This window comes from Chelonia mydas, chromosome 2 (genome assembly GCF_015237465.2).
Source record: "Chelonia mydas isolate rCheMyd1 chromosome 2, rCheMyd1.pri.v2, whole genome shotgun sequence".
Taxonomy (NCBI): Eukaryota; Metazoa; Chordata; order Testudines; family Cheloniidae; genus Chelonia; species Chelonia mydas.
This window is the reverse complement of record NC_057850.1, coordinates 79,580,741-79,595,989: the sequence shown is the minus strand read 5'-3', so window position 1 is coordinate 79,595,989 and position 15,249 is coordinate 79,580,741. Positions and strand designations below refer to the sequence as shown.

Below are 15,249 nucleotides of genomic sequence, written 5' to 3'. Positions count from 1 at the left end.
CACCTTATTCATGCAAATTGGAAAGTTTTATCTGACTCAGGTGAAGAGGACCGGACCCTGCTTTTCAACTTTATGTTCACAGAGTTACAAAGTAAAGGTAAAAAGAAAAGGAGTACTTGTGGCACCTTAGAGACTTACAAATTTATTTGAGCATAAGCTTTCGTGAGCTACAGCTCACTTCATCGGATGCTGAAGCTCACGAAAGCTTATGCTCAAATAAATTTGTAAGTCTCTAAGGTGCCACAAGTACTCCTTTTCTTTTTGCGGATACAGACTAACACGGCTGCTACTCTGAAAAGTAAAGGTAGTCAACTAAATGCCTTGGGTCTATCCCACTGATGCGTCTGTATAAGGCCCAATCAGGCAGGCACACACCCACACAACACATTTTCATCTCCAGTCATTCTTTCATCTGGTTCTGCTCCTAGTTCAAGTTCTTGATTTTATTTCCCTTTCAATGTCATCTTTCTCTAGCACCATCTAATAGTGTGCATGCATGGGGCTCACCAGTGGTCAGAGAGACTCACAAGCAGATGAAGGCTGCCACAGTATTATTTCCCATCCCTCAATAACAAAGCAAAAGTAAAAATATGGATGTGCTTTGTGCCTGTCTCTAAATATCACTTGGTGTTTGTCACAGGCAGGCAAAAGGTGACTGAGGTCAGCATAGGTATGCAGAGGTGAGCAGGGAGGTTTGATTATAGAGCCCTACATGTCTTACTTCAGATAAGGACTTGCAAAAATCCAAAGACAGCCATGCTCACTGACTCCCCTTGGCTATGATTTGATACATCCAGTTAATGCCAACAACTAGAGGTCTGAATTATCTGTCCCATAAAAGCACCAATTTTAAAACTCACAGTTACTGCCAATGCTTTTTGTGTGAGATGTGTCTATACTTGATACCTCCCCTTTGGTAATAACTGGTGATGCTTGCTCTCCTCCAGGTTTGCTTTCATCAAGTCGTTGTCTCAATATTACCTTTGGAGATCAGTGATCACTCATAGTTAACATAGTTACCTTTTCAGGTGTAACTTGGCATGTACACCCATTGTCTCACCCCAAATATTCTATATTTTTATAAAGGTACATTAGATTTATTTGGTTAGCAGGAGCATCAGCTGTGCTTCTGAAACAAGGCACTGTTGAAAATGGAAACATCTACCATCTAAGAACAATCACTGTGTATCAAAAGCAAATTCATTTTACCTGAATACATAGTTTATATATTGTTGGTCTAAATCACTAGGGAGAAAAAAGAAAAAAAGAGCTCTATCAGTAAAGCAGTCTAATGGCAGCACCTTCTAGCTAGCAGTGATGTAAAATATCAATATGTTAATTAAAAACATATAAATGGTTTGAACAGTATTTCAATTTTATTGCTCAGTCGTCCTTACTAAGGAAAAACTCCCATTAACTTCTATAGAAGTTTTGTCTGACTAAGCATTGGGCCCTTAAGGTATGTCTACATTGCAGTGTAAGCCTGGGGTTCAAACTCAGGCACAAGATTAACCAGCCTTCCACCTACACACAACTCTCACTAACCCAGGGCTCAGACTCAGGGTCCCAGGACTCCAGGGGGGTGAAAGGTCTGAGCCTGAGTCAAGCCGGGACCCAGCTCTAATGCTTTGCAGTATAGCTGCAGCCCCACTGGACTCATACTCTGGGAATCCACCAAAAGAATTCCACAATCCCCTGGGATGACTTTCTTTGTCCTCCGGAAAGGCAAGTTTGGTGGACAGCCAAATTTTCCCACAATGCACCATGAACAAAGGTCTGGAGTAGCCACCTTTTGGGAGGGCGCTAGAAAGTCTGGCATATGGGTGGTTGCACTCAGGCCAACATAATGTAGTGTAGATGCTGGAGCCTCAGGCTGGGACCCAAAATTCAACAACTCCTAATCTGGGGTTACAAATGAGTGTAGACACTCAAGCCCAGGGTCTGCTAACTCGAGTTCTGCTAACCCTGAGCTTACACTGCAGTGTAGATGTACCCTTTGTCTTTAAACACATATAGCAACCAGTCTGGAAAATAAGTTTCAGTCTAACCATATTATAATACAGTAAATATGTACATATCCTGCAGCCACAGGCACCCATATTCATATATGCTACTGCAGACTAATGACAGGACAAAGATTCAGGCCGACTTGATTTCAAAGGAGCTACTCACATGAGTAAAGTTACGCAAGTGCTAAAATGCTCATAGGATTGGGGTCCAATTTTCAGAAGTGCTTAAATGATTAAGGCACCTAAATCTCATTGAAAGTCCATGGATTTCAGGTACCTAAGTCACTTAGGTGCTTTTGAACATTTTGTCCTGCATCTGTTATAATGGAAAGAGAGGGAAAAAAAGATAAGTGCAGACTCTGCAGCACTCAAGCTTAACACAAGCCAATGTTTTAAAAATAACTGTGCCAGGAATCAAGAGGTACGTTTTTCTGAATTGGGTCATGATTCATTAATGATGTACTGTTTAAAGTGAATTCAAGCATGAGTTAGCAGTGTTCATCTTAGTGCTGTATACAATACACTTAGGTGTAACATAAGGGTGACAGTCAACGCTGTTCATTTTATCAGAAAAAGTTACTATTGGTCAGTTGGTAGCCATCAAAGAAAGCTAATCTATCAAGGGTCACCTAGTTTATCTCGATAAGGCAGAGTAGAGAGGCCTATAGTTTACCTGTCCTCTAAATAAATGTCTACCCTTCTGTGATGGCCATACCTTTCCTTTAAAAAAGAAAATATAAAAAAAGTTACCTTAAGGAACTAGTTTTCCACAACTTGTGAATGACTTTGTAAACCCCTGTAATTGAAATGACATGTGTAACTGGTCTAGTACACAATCGTTCTGGTTAACGTGCTGCATTTGACAGTGGTACACACAGATATTTGTACCAGCATGGCACAAAGGATGCACACAATTGCTAACCAACATAACCGTTCTTGAGGGCACATCTACACTGCAATAAAAGACCCATGTCACAGCTCCTGCTGGCACAGGTCAGCTGACTCAGGCTTGTGGGGCTTGGGCTGCAGGGCTATAAAATTGTAATGCAGTCTTAGAGCCTGGGCTCCAGCCCAAGCCCAGATATCTATACTGTAATTTTTAGCCCCACAGCCCAAGCCCCAGGATCCTGAGTCAGCTGATCCGGGCTCTGAGATTCAGTGCCACAGGTTTTTCATTGCAGCATTCCTAAGCATTCCTTGTGCTTTGATCTACTCCCATTTCAAAGTGAGTTACATCAAAAATCACAATATGTTTCACAGAAGCTACCTAGAGACTTTCTAATGCTGATGTCTTCTGAGCCCTCTTGCTCATATGTCCAAGAGGATGGAATCCCACTAGGTTCAGCAGGTTGAAATGGCTCTGCAGGCAGACGATGTCTAGCATTTGCTTCCTCACCATATCTATGCCAAATGCTCATGCTAGCTGCATGCTGAGCTTCTTCAGGATCTGGGCTACTAGCACCTTAATATCCAGAAGCAGCAGGGCTCTGACTAACACCCCAAACTGTGAAAGGAAAGAAGATAGGAAGGTAGCCTTAAAGTACAGTGCGTGTCTGTAGGGTCCACGTGGACACTTAGTGTCTGGCCAACTACTGTGGAAGAGGTTGTCACAAGGATGTCACAGGCAGCCCTCACTGCCAGACTGGCACCTCCTCCTGGTCATGCTGGGAATTAGCTCAAGGCCAACCCACCCATGGTCTGCACATCAGCACTCTGTCTTCGCTCCTGCCTACAGCTCCTCTCACAGCATCCTCTTCTCAACTCAACCCTCCAATAGGTTGTCATCTATGTTTCCCCCTTCCGGGAGGTGGGGGAACAGGTATCTCTGTCCAACAGTCCAGCCACTTCCCCAGTGGCAAATTGGGGGACTAGGGCCTGCCCACTACTCCAGGCCCCAGCCCAGGAACCCTGTAAATAGCAGCCTCCTGCTGCTCTTCTGTCAATGCTGCTCTATTTCCTCAGGCCACTTCCCCATGGCCCTAGCATCTTCTTCACCCTCACCTAAAGGCACTCAGCGGCTCAGTCCCAGGAGCCAGCCACTGCTCTGTCCAAGGTGCTTACAATTCTCTCAGCCCTCTAGGGATGCAGTCCTTACTCCCTGGACTCCCAGCAGCAACTGACCCTGCTCTGCCCTGTGGCTCTTTTTATATGGGACTACTGGGCCCTGACTGGCTGTTCCTTGCAGCCTCTCTCCTATTGGCTGCTTCCTGCGCAGCCTCTCCAGGGCTGTATTAACCCCTTCTCTGCCAGTGTGGGGTGGACGCCCCATCACACAGATTAACACCATAGCTTGTCCCAGACTAGAATAGAGTCTCTAGGCACTATACAAAAATACTGTAAGAGAATCTCTGCACCAAAGAGTTTATAACCTCAACAGACAAGGCGGAAAGGAAGTACTATTATCCCCATTTTACAGATGGGGAATTGACACACAGAGAGACCAAGGCCCAGATCTTCAGAGGTATTTAGGCACCAAACAGGAGGATCTGGGTTTGAGGGACTTGCCCAAGGCCATCCAGCAAGTCTATTGCAGAGCAAAGAATTAGCTCAGGTTTTCTGAGACCTGGTCCAATGCGTTAGCCACAAAACCTCCCTTCTAGGGGTGGTGATTTTAAAAGGTGTAGATGAATCGGAGACTGGTTAATCCTGTGTTTTTAAATTTTGTCCTTTTAAAATGTGTATGTTTTATTGAGTTGTGTCAATTTAAAATTAGATTTTTATATTTATTGTTTGTACATAATGACCCATGGCTAAGACCCTTTATATGAATACATGTATTATTATTAAATTATTGCTACTTTCCTGATCTGCAGATTCTCCAGGCTTGACTATTTAAGCTACCATGGAAAAAGTGGGTCACTGACATCAGATTTACTATGCCAAAGCTAATTATCCCACAATTTATCCAAACTTCAGAAAAATATCCAAATACCCATAGAAAAGAAAAACCACAGTTTAAATTAAAAAATGCAAGAGGATTGTATACTCACATACAAATATAACCCAAAATTTCATCACCCTTCCTCCGAGAGTATGTTCGGCACAGATTTTCAGTATTTTAAAATACTATCTGCCAACAGACTTTTAAAATAAAATCAGCCCAGACCACAAGCTATTAGTAAATGTTTTCCACGGAAGATCTATTAGTGAGCACAGCATCAAAACCCTACAAAACCACCACTGCTTATTAAAATTATATGTGAATTTTCTGATCCAGAGTTACCATTGACTGCCATACCTACTTTCCTCTATTGTTGTTTTCAATTTAAAAAGCTACAAAGGCAGGGGCAGGGGAGTTCCTATTTTCTGCTGTGCAAGGCAGTAGGACACTAAACCCTTTCTTATCTTTCATCTAAGTATTTCTTCTCCTTTCTATCATTAGTTTAAATTTCCCTGTCTTCACAAAAAGGCCATAATTTGCCTGCTTGATGGGTTTATTTTCTCAGACAAGTTTTTCAAAACTTACCAACACAGATCAAGTGAATTAGAGCCCAGAAATAGCCATCTGGATCAAACTGTAACAGAGAACATCTAAATAAATAAATGCACGTGCATGTAAATATGTCCACCAATACTTCTTTTGTATTTGGTTTCACAAACCAAAAGCAATGGGAACTGCACTATAAACTACAACACATTAGGAGAGATTAAAGATTTCTCAGAGATTCTCTTAGAGCCCAGAGGATCATCCTCCCTCAGTCTATCCTGACTTTATATTCCATGGACCAGCCCCTCAGCTGGTAAAAATCAGTATAGCTCAATTGGCTTCCACGCACTGATTTGAATAACCTGAGAATCTAACCCCCATAATCTCCACTCTCCGCTGACAAACCCTTGCATTGCAGCTACTCTTCTTTAAGCAGAGGAGAAGAGACATGACTCCCTCAGAAACCTGTCACAACCAATTCTCCTAAATTAGCGTAGCAGATGGGGGACTGCTGCAGAGTACTGTAATGTGTTCCTTCCCACAATAGCCAGTCATTCCGTCTCACTAAGGGTAACTCTACACAGCCAAAAAGACCTGCAGTAGCATGTCTCAGAGTCAGGGTCAACTGACTCATGCTTGCTGGGCTTGGGCTATGGGGCTAAAAAATAGCAGTGTAGATGTTTGGACTCAGGCTGGAGCCTGGGCTCTGAGACCCTTTCTCCTTTTTGGGTTTCAGAGACCCAGCTCCAGCCCGAGCCCAAATAGCTACACTGCTGTTTTTTAGCCCAGCAGCCCAAGTCAATTGACTCAGGCTCTGAGACTCACTGCTGCAGGGGTATTTTTGCTGGGTACACATACCCCAAGATTCTCAGCCTCTGCAGGCTTGTACCAAGAGAGACCATATGACTGGATCAAAGAAAGATTGCAGTGCAGACCACTAGGTCTGCCCAAGATGTGTACCTTCTCTTACAGTATCTAAATAAGCTCTCTTTCAGTACACACACACACCATAAATACAAAAAACTTCACTTTGGGGAAAAAATGACAACTCCGACTACTGAGATTGTGAGCTTTTGGGAACAGGGCCCCATCTTTTTATTCTGTTTGTGCAGTACCTGAATAATGGAGTCCTGGTCTATGACGTCTATCATAGATAGATGCTCTCCATGCTTCTATGGCCATCTTTGCATCTCACAGTCTATAATTTATCCTTACCACACAAGTGCTATTATCCCCATTTTATAGATAGGAAACTGAGGTACAGAAAAGCAAAGTGATTTGCCCAAGATCACCGAGGAAGTCTGTGGCAGAGCAGGAAATTAAATCTGGGTTTCCTGAGTCCCAGGCTAGCACCTTAACCACTGGAACATCCTTCCTCAAGACTGAGTCTCTTAAAAGCTACTGCAATACAAATAAATAAAATAATAATGATCATATATTATGTTGTTATTAGGGCTGTCAAGCGATTAAAAAAATTAATTGCGGTTAATCACACTTTTAAACAATAATAGAATGCCATTTATTTAAATATTTTTGGATGATTTCTACATTTTCAAATTTCAATTTCAACTACAAACACAGAATACAAAGTGTACAGTGCTCACATGATATTTATTTTTAATACAAGTGTTTGCACTGTAAAAAGACAAAGAAATAGTATTTTTCAATTCACCCAATACAAGTACTGTAATGCAATCTCTGTCGTGAAAGTTGAACTTGTAAATATAGAATTATGTACAAAAGTACTGCATTCAAAAATAAAACAATGTAAAGTTTTAGAGCTTGCATGTCCACTCAGTCCTACTTCTTGTTCAGCCAATCGTTCAGACAAACAAGTTTGTTTACATTTGCAGGAGATAATGCTGCCCGCTTCTTGTTTACAATCTCACCTGAACGTAAGAACAGGCATTCTCATGGCACTGTTGTAGCTGGTGTCGCAAGATATTTACGTGCCAGATGTGCATGCTTCAACGACCATTCCAGGGGACGTGCGTCCACGTTGATGATGGGTTCTGCTTGAAAACTATCCAAAGCAGTGCGAATGACGCATGTTCATTTTCATTCTCTGAGTCAGATGTCACCAGCAGAAGGTTGATTTTCTTTTTTGGTGATTCGGGTTCTGTAATTTCCGCATCAGAGTGTTGCTCTTTTAAGACTTCTGAAAGCATGCTCCCTGCCTTGTCTCTCTCAGATTTTGGAAGGCACTTCAGATTCTTAAATCTTGGGATGAGTGCTGTAGCTATCTTTACAAATCTCACATTGGTACCTTCTTTGCATTTTGTCAAATCTACAGTGAACTTGTTCCTAAAACAAACAACATGTGCTGGGTCATCATCTGAGACTGCCATAACATGAAATATATGGCAGAATGTGGGTAAAACAGAGCAGGGGACGTACAATTCTCCCCCAAGGAGTTCAGTCACAAATTTAATTAATGCATTATTTTTTTAACGAGCGTCATCAGCATGGAAGCATGTCTTCTGGAATGGTGGCCGAAGCATGAAGGGGCATACGAATGTTTAGCATATCTGGCACATAAATATCTTGCAATGCTAGCTACAAAAGTGCCACGCAAATGCCTGTTCTCACTTTCTGGTGACACTGTAAAGAAGAAGAGTGCAGCATTATCTCCTGTAAATGTACATAAACTTGTTTGTCTTAGCAATTGGCTGAACAAGATGTAGGATTGAGTGGACTTGTAGCCTCTGAAGTTTTACATTGTTTTGTTTTTGAGTGCAGTTATGTAACAACAACAAAAATCTACATTTGTAAGTTGCACTTTCAGGACAAAGAGATTGCACTACAGTATTTGTATGAGGAGAATTGGAAAATGCTATTTCTTCTGTTTATCATTTTTACAGTGCAAATATTTGTAATCAAAATATACACTTTGATTTCAGTTACAACACAGAATACAAGATATATATGAAAATGTAGAAAAACATCCAAAATATTTAATAAATTTCAATTGGTAGTCTCTTGTTTAAAAGTGCGATTAAAACTGCGATTAATCATGATTATTAATTTTTTTTAGTTAATTGTGTGAGTTAACTGCAATTAATTGACAGCCCTAGTTGTTATAAAACATAAGAGGCCAAGGAGACAGTTCTATAACCCTTCACAAAACTGATTGTGAATTACCTTAGCACACAAGCAAAAGCCATGCAAATATATTCCCCCAGCCTGGAAACAGGACTCCCAAATACCAAGGTCAAAGACAGCTGACAAAACAGAACCCACCTGCGTGTCAAACAAAGGAAGGCACCCTGCTGCGATTAGGAGGAACAGCACACTGTGTGAAAGAAAACAAAGACCTATAGCTTGTAACCCAATCCTGCACTCTCAGATCAGATTGGGAGTTTCCATTCACTCTCACACTGACATCCCTTCATTTTTACATAGATTATCACCTTTTCCACCAACAGGAAGGTATTTTACCTATTTTCCTTTGTATTTAACAACAACAAAAAGAATTTAATCAGCAGAAAAGAATACCCATGCAAAATATACACGAGTTAATGCTGTGGACAGGCTTCGTGCTTGAGAATATTAATCATATTGTGCCAGATTCTCCTTTACCATCCAGCCCCTTCATACCACTCCGGCAGCACAAAGCGGGTCAGATTATGGTGATAAATGGACAGCAAAGAGTTCCACTTGTTGAGGGGAGTACCCTGCTGTCATAAACCCAGCAGAGGTTGCACCTGCACCAGCCACTTCTCACCCCACTCCTAGCATAGGGAGCACACTGGGGCCATGGTGGACTGAGGGTGCAATGGAGAGAGGCTCTACTATACCAATCCTCTGCTAGTGTAAGGTCCCTAAAACTGCTCTTACTCACATCAGGGCTGAGTCAATTGCAGAACCAGGTAGCTAAAACATGCTCTTTGACAGAACCCTTCTCCCCTGCTCCAGGCAGAGCTCAGATGCAGGGCAGAAATAAGCCTGTTTTCTTTGATTGTTGTAACCCTCATCCCTCCCTATGTATCCCTTCCTTCATTTGTTGTCATCATTTTTGAAGTTCACCTAATTCAGAATGTAAGCATTTGGGGCCAAAGTTCGTGGCTACCTTTATTTCTGCAATGCACCGTGAAAAGTTAGGAACTCTGCATCAATAGTAACAATAATGAATAATTGTTTTGCAGTTAGTTTTCGAGGGTTATGAAGTGCTTTTTGGTTGTTGTTTGTTTTGTTTTTTTAAACGGGGGGCTGGGGGCGGGGGGGCGGGACAGCAAGAAAAACACAGGCATGCTTGATGGAAATAATCCAGTGATCAAAACACACGTATAACAAGATCACTGGGAAAAAACACCTAGATTGAAAAAAGTTATAACACATCAATGGACGTGTTGCTTCTAAGCAGCATAAATGTTAAACCAAATCTTCCCTGATTAGGGGTAAAGGGGCAGCTGAACTCTCCAGCTCCAAAATAAAGTGGCTAATCTACACTCTAAGGGGTTGTGTGGGAGGGAAGGAGCACTTGGCCTTCTGAATGACTGGCTTTTCTATTTGTTATTCTCCCTCTCTCCTTTTCAGAGGCTAAATTTATAGGGGAAACCAATGAAGGACCAGATTCTTCCACCTAGCTTGAGAAAGGGTGGCAGAATTGGGCCCTACAATTTTCATAAAGGCCATTCTTGAGTTACTTTAAAGCTTCATTCTTTTGCTGTTTATGATTATCCTTTGGAAGCTTAAACTTGAAATAGGTTTCCTTTCCAAAAACATTTTTTGCCTCCATCACGTGCATGCAATGGTTTGTTAGTCATAATCACTTGCCTTCCAGCAATGCCATTTATGTTATACAAAGAAAAAAAAAATCTATTTACACAATTGTTTTTAGAAAATGAAAATATATAAAGATAATTTAATTACATAAATGTTGCAATGTGGGCCTACTGCTGCCCACAGTAATGTGTCTTCATTTATACATTGTTTTGATGTTCCATTACCTGAAGCAAATATAGAAACCAGAGCCAAAACCAGTGCAATTCACCCCATCTGAGTAGCTTAAAAAACTTACCTACAGATTTTTAGGAGAGAGGTTTGCTGTATAAAAAGAGAGAAAATGTGCTCAAAAGATTTAAAGTGACTGATCACTGAAAAAGTAGTCATTTTTTGCATTAAGATGGGAGGTAGATTTCAAACATTTTCTCTGGTGATTCTAAATATTTGCTATACATAACAAAAATTCAGAACTAATAATTTAATAAAACAAGTTCCTCATATGATGGAAAAAAGTCTCCCAACAAGGAGTTAAAGCCATTATAGAACATTCCAACCGGCAAATAAATTGGTTCAGACACTGACAAACAACAATAAACCAGCCATTGTGCTTGACTGGGACACTTATTTTGCAGTAGAATGAGGATTATAGAATGGCATAAACCAATCTCAGAACTGAATTTTCAGCATACTGGTCATCTTAACCTGAAACCAGATATGAATTTCATACCTGGCCTTTATCTTGGAGTGAGCCAAAATCCTAGATGTCAATACACCCAAACTTTGGCATGCGCGGATCAAATTATACACATTTGTACAGTCTTTGAGCTTCAGTTTTTTTAGTGGCAGCCAGTGCTGGCTATTTGTCTTTTATTCCACATATCACAGATGTAATTAATGGAAGATTCCTTTCAAACTAGAGGAGGCTTCGTGTGTTGTGAAGTGCTTGCCTGGGCCACTCTACACAGCAAATCACACAGATATCTAATAAGCAGGATCTCCAATACATCTTAAGAGACAGATCCCACTCCTGTTAAAGGAAATGGGAATCTTTCTCCTGACTTGAATGGGAATTTCACTCCATAAGGGTACATCTACACTGCGTTTTAAAACACATGGCAGCAAGTCTCAGAGCCTGCGTCTACAGACATGGGCTCGTAGTTATGGCCTTAAAAAAAAAAAAAAAAAAAAAACTGTGTAGACATTGTGGTTCAGGATGGGGCTTGGTCTCTGAAGCCCACCCCCCTTCTTGGGCTTCAGAGCCCCAACTCCAGCCCAAACCCGAATGTCCACACAACTGTTTTTAATTCTGTAGTGCAAGCCCTATGAGCCCGAGTCTGCAGACCCGGGTTCTGAGATTCACAGACATGGGTTTTAAAAAGCAGTGCAAACATACCCCATAGCATCTAAAACTGCGTGGTTCCCCCCCTGAATTTCATGTTCAGATGCGATCAATTCCAGCTGTGTATAGTTCACATGAGACTCATATCATTTATCACATCACTATACACACTGTACCGGCAAGATTTAAGGGGCCCAATTCTCCTGCCATTGAAGTCAAAGGATCAAGTTCTTATATCTGGCATAAAGGAGATGGGATTTTCATTTTCAAAAGGAACAAGTCATCAGGATCAAACCAGTCTTAAAAAATACAGATCAAATTGCCAATATACATTTAAAGAATTTCCCTAGCCAAGAAAAAGGTCAATAGCTTGATATTTGCTGACAGTGAATGCTGTCTCTGAGACTCACTGCAGTGCAATCAGTGCAGACAGGAAAGCATGCAGGACTAATTTAGGCAGAGGTGAAAGTAAGCCGGTACGCCCCAGTGCGCCGTACTGGGGTGGATCGGCTTCCCCAGGTGCAATTTAAAGGGCCTGCGGCTCCCAGCAGCGGCTGGAACCCCCGGCCCTTTAAATTGCTGCCAGAGCCCTGCTGCCGGAGCCCTGGGGTAGCGGCGGCAGGGCTGGGGTGGAGATTTAAAGGGCCCGGGGCAGTAGTGGTGGCCGGAGCCCTGTCCCTGGAGCCCTGTCGCCGGAGCCCTGGGGAAACGGTGGTGGGGCTCCGGGGATGATTTAAAGGGCCCAGGGCTCCACCCGCTGCTACCACCCAGGGCCCTTTAAACCCCTGCCAGAGCCCCCGGCTGCTGCTGTTACTCTGGGGAGGGGGAAGGAGGCACTTGCCGGTACAGGGTGGGCCGGGGCTGGCTCTGACCCCCACAGCTCCGCCCCTTCCGCCCGAGGCCCCGCCCCTTCCGGGGACCAGAGCCGGCCCCAGCCCAGCCCCGTGCCAGTAAGTCCCTAGACTTACTTTCACCCCTGAATTTAGGTATTAAAAGAAAAACAGCGTCCTGTTATAGTGCAGTTACATTACTGGAGCTGGCCTTTCATATATCGATTACCTCTTTCTGCACAAACTTCTGGAATCCACAGGTTATAACTTCTGCTGCATTGTGGACAGTAAGGAACACAGGAATTGGCTGCCACCGGAGGAGGAAAATGACATTCAGAATTAGCACCCTATCTCTCTACAGTAAGCTGTTCTTATTCATTTTCCTATATCTATCTATTGATACAGAAACTTGGGTGTTACTTAAGACTAAGGCCTGGTCGACACTGGGGGGGAGGATCGATCTAAGATATGCAACTTCAGCTATGAGAATAGCGTAGCTTAAGTCGACGTACTTAGATCGACTTACCACGGCGTCTTCACGGTGGTGAGTCGACTGCTGCCGCTCCCCTCGCAACGGTGGAGTACAGGAGTCGACGGGAGAGCACTCGGGGATCGATTTATCGCGTCTAGACTAAACGTGATAGATCAACCCCTGATAGATCAATCGCTACCCGCCGATCCAGCGGGTAGTGTAAACCTGGCCTAAGGCATTGTGGGTGCCATGGTTATACAGGTTTACCATCAGTTTCTCCTATGGAGAATTGCCATAAACTAGGGAAGAAGTATAGAACAGGGTACTCAAGCAGTACTGGAATTCTACCTTCAACCAAAAGGACCCAGAGGGGCCTCTTGCTGCTACTCCAATTAAAGTAATCAAGAAATAGACAACAACAATAGTGATTAATCTGGCTCCAGGTGAAGTCAACTAGATTGCAGGTGCTCAGCACTTTTTGAAAATCAGGTGTGAGGTGCCTCAGATTGACAGCCAAAAACTGAGGCAACCCAACGTCAGAAAATGTTGATTTTAATTCTCATAATACTCACATGAGAGTAAATATTAATATCCACAGATGGGGAAAACAGACTCGGAGAGATTAATTCATGTTTGTAAAGTGCTTGAGATCCACTTGGATGATAAACAGTGTACGCACCAAATACATCTTAGATTTTACTTTGCAAAGAAGCCTCAAACCCATTTTTCTGTGTTTTGTTCTTCTTTTCCATATAGCTGGACAAATTGTCCCTATTAAAACATTCCTAGCTATAATGACAATTCAGATGGAGGAATGAACATATTTACACAATGATTACTTTAGACACCTTTAAATTAGCAAGAAAATGGGAAAAAAAACCCAAGCAAACAAAAGCACATGTAGACAGCAAATTGTCAGCTGCTCTTTCACTGGCACTGAAAACCTAACAACAAGTCCTGACCCCACAGCTGGACTTGGACTTCTGATGCCAAATGAGAAAGTTAAAATGAGACCATCTAATATAAGAATCCTGAGCTAGACACAATAGGAAACTCTAGAAATAATGATATCCAAAGAAAGTTGACACCAGAATTTACATTCTCCCTTTTGTGGAGCCAATTTACTACTTTTTGTGTGTGCTATTGGCTCCTTCTAGAGTCAAAAGAAATGTGTTTTAGAGCCAACAATTGCTCCAATTTGCCCAGCTCAGTTAACCGTCTCCATATGTTTATTATCTTTGATGTGAATATTTTTTTAAAATGTATGAGTGGCTTTAGTTCTCATGAACGGAAGGTTTACTGGCTGGGACCAGCCAGTGCGATTAGATTCTGTGCAGACTTCCCCACATAATTCTGTCAATGTATCTCAGTCCAGACGCAAGCAATCCTCTTCCAGTTCCAGACCTGTCCTGAGCAGAGAGACAGATAGTGTTTTTTGTGACGTGCACAAAGAAGAATAGAGAGCCCAATACAATAAATAATTATGAGTGTACGTTGTTCACTCATAAGTGTTGGCAGGATTGGGCCCTTGGTGTGGAAATTAATTTCATTTAATTTCTACTTGGGAGGTAAACCATTGGATCTAAGAGCCAAAGATACTGCTGATGAGAGCAGGCCCAACTCCAGTGAACTGTTAAATCAATTTTCCTTACATCTGTATTATATGCCTATAGTGGACATTGAAGCATGCATTCAGGAGTGAAATTGTTTCAAATACATGGGCCTACACACCAATTAGGGTCCATGAACCTAATGGGATTATTCACATGAGTAACTTTCTCATGTGCCTAAGCGTTTGCAGGATTGGCCCTTAAATCCCCATTTGTGCACATCACAAAACCAAGTATGACTGGCAGCTTCAGTTCAAGAGAGGTTAGGACATGGACCACTAAGATCTGTGCATGGACGGGAACCTCATTGTGTGGATCTCTGCTCTCCTGCACAGAAATGGGCTCAACCCTTCCTCTCCCCACAAAAGACATTCCCCTCTTTCCTGGATGTCCATGTATCCAGGCAGTAGGGAAGAGGTGGAAACTGGGTAAACCAAGGGAGGAGTGGGTGAACCAGGGATCTGACTGGGGAGGACTTACTCTGTACCTCCTCCATCCCTATGGAATACAGGCAGAGAAGACAATACAGCCTGAAGCCTGGGGATGCATTATTGTTTCCTTTTAGCCCTTTCCTGAAGGATCTGTGGTTAGTCACAGCCAGGGGAAGCCAAATGGATCTGCTCTAATGAGGAGACAGAGAGGCCACCATTGTAGGTGACCAGGGGTGAGATTCAATCTGCAGGCAAATGGCCCCAGTTTCCTGAACAGCCACTGTAACCCACAGGGGATGAGATTGGGCCCCACAGCCTTTTCCGTGGCAGTGAGGGGCCCTGCCCTTCACCCTCCCCACCCAACAAGATGAAGTAGAGGTGTATCACTGCAAGCAGATCCTTATGG

The 15,249-nt window shown here is 42.6% G+C and overlaps 1 protein-coding gene across 11 annotated transcripts in view; it reads right to left on the bottom strand.

Moving 5' to 3' along the window:
- The window catches only part of TMEM241 (transmembrane protein 241), a 199,768-nt gene that overhangs the window by 169,495 nt on the left and 15,024 nt on the right, over nt 1-15,249 (bottom strand). For 10 of the 11 annotated variants that reach the window (XM_043539744.1, XM_043539748.1, XM_043539745.1 and 7 more), the window contains 6 exons: nt 12,560-12,637; nt 10,457-10,482; nt 8,677-8,728; nt 5,476-5,524; nt 2,760-2,805; nt 1,210-1,245 (listed from right to left, as the gene is read on the bottom strand). In XM_043539744.1, the coding sequence (XP_043395679.1) occupies nt 1,210-1,245; nt 2,760-2,805; nt 5,476-5,524; nt 8,677-8,728; nt 10,457-10,482; nt 12,560-12,637 (287 nt within the window). The remainder of the gene's footprint in view (nt 1-1,209; nt 1,246-2,759; nt 2,806-5,475; nt 5,525-8,676; nt 8,729-10,456; nt 10,483-12,559; nt 12,638-15,249) is intronic. The other variant, XM_043539750.1, reaches the window with a different exon arrangement.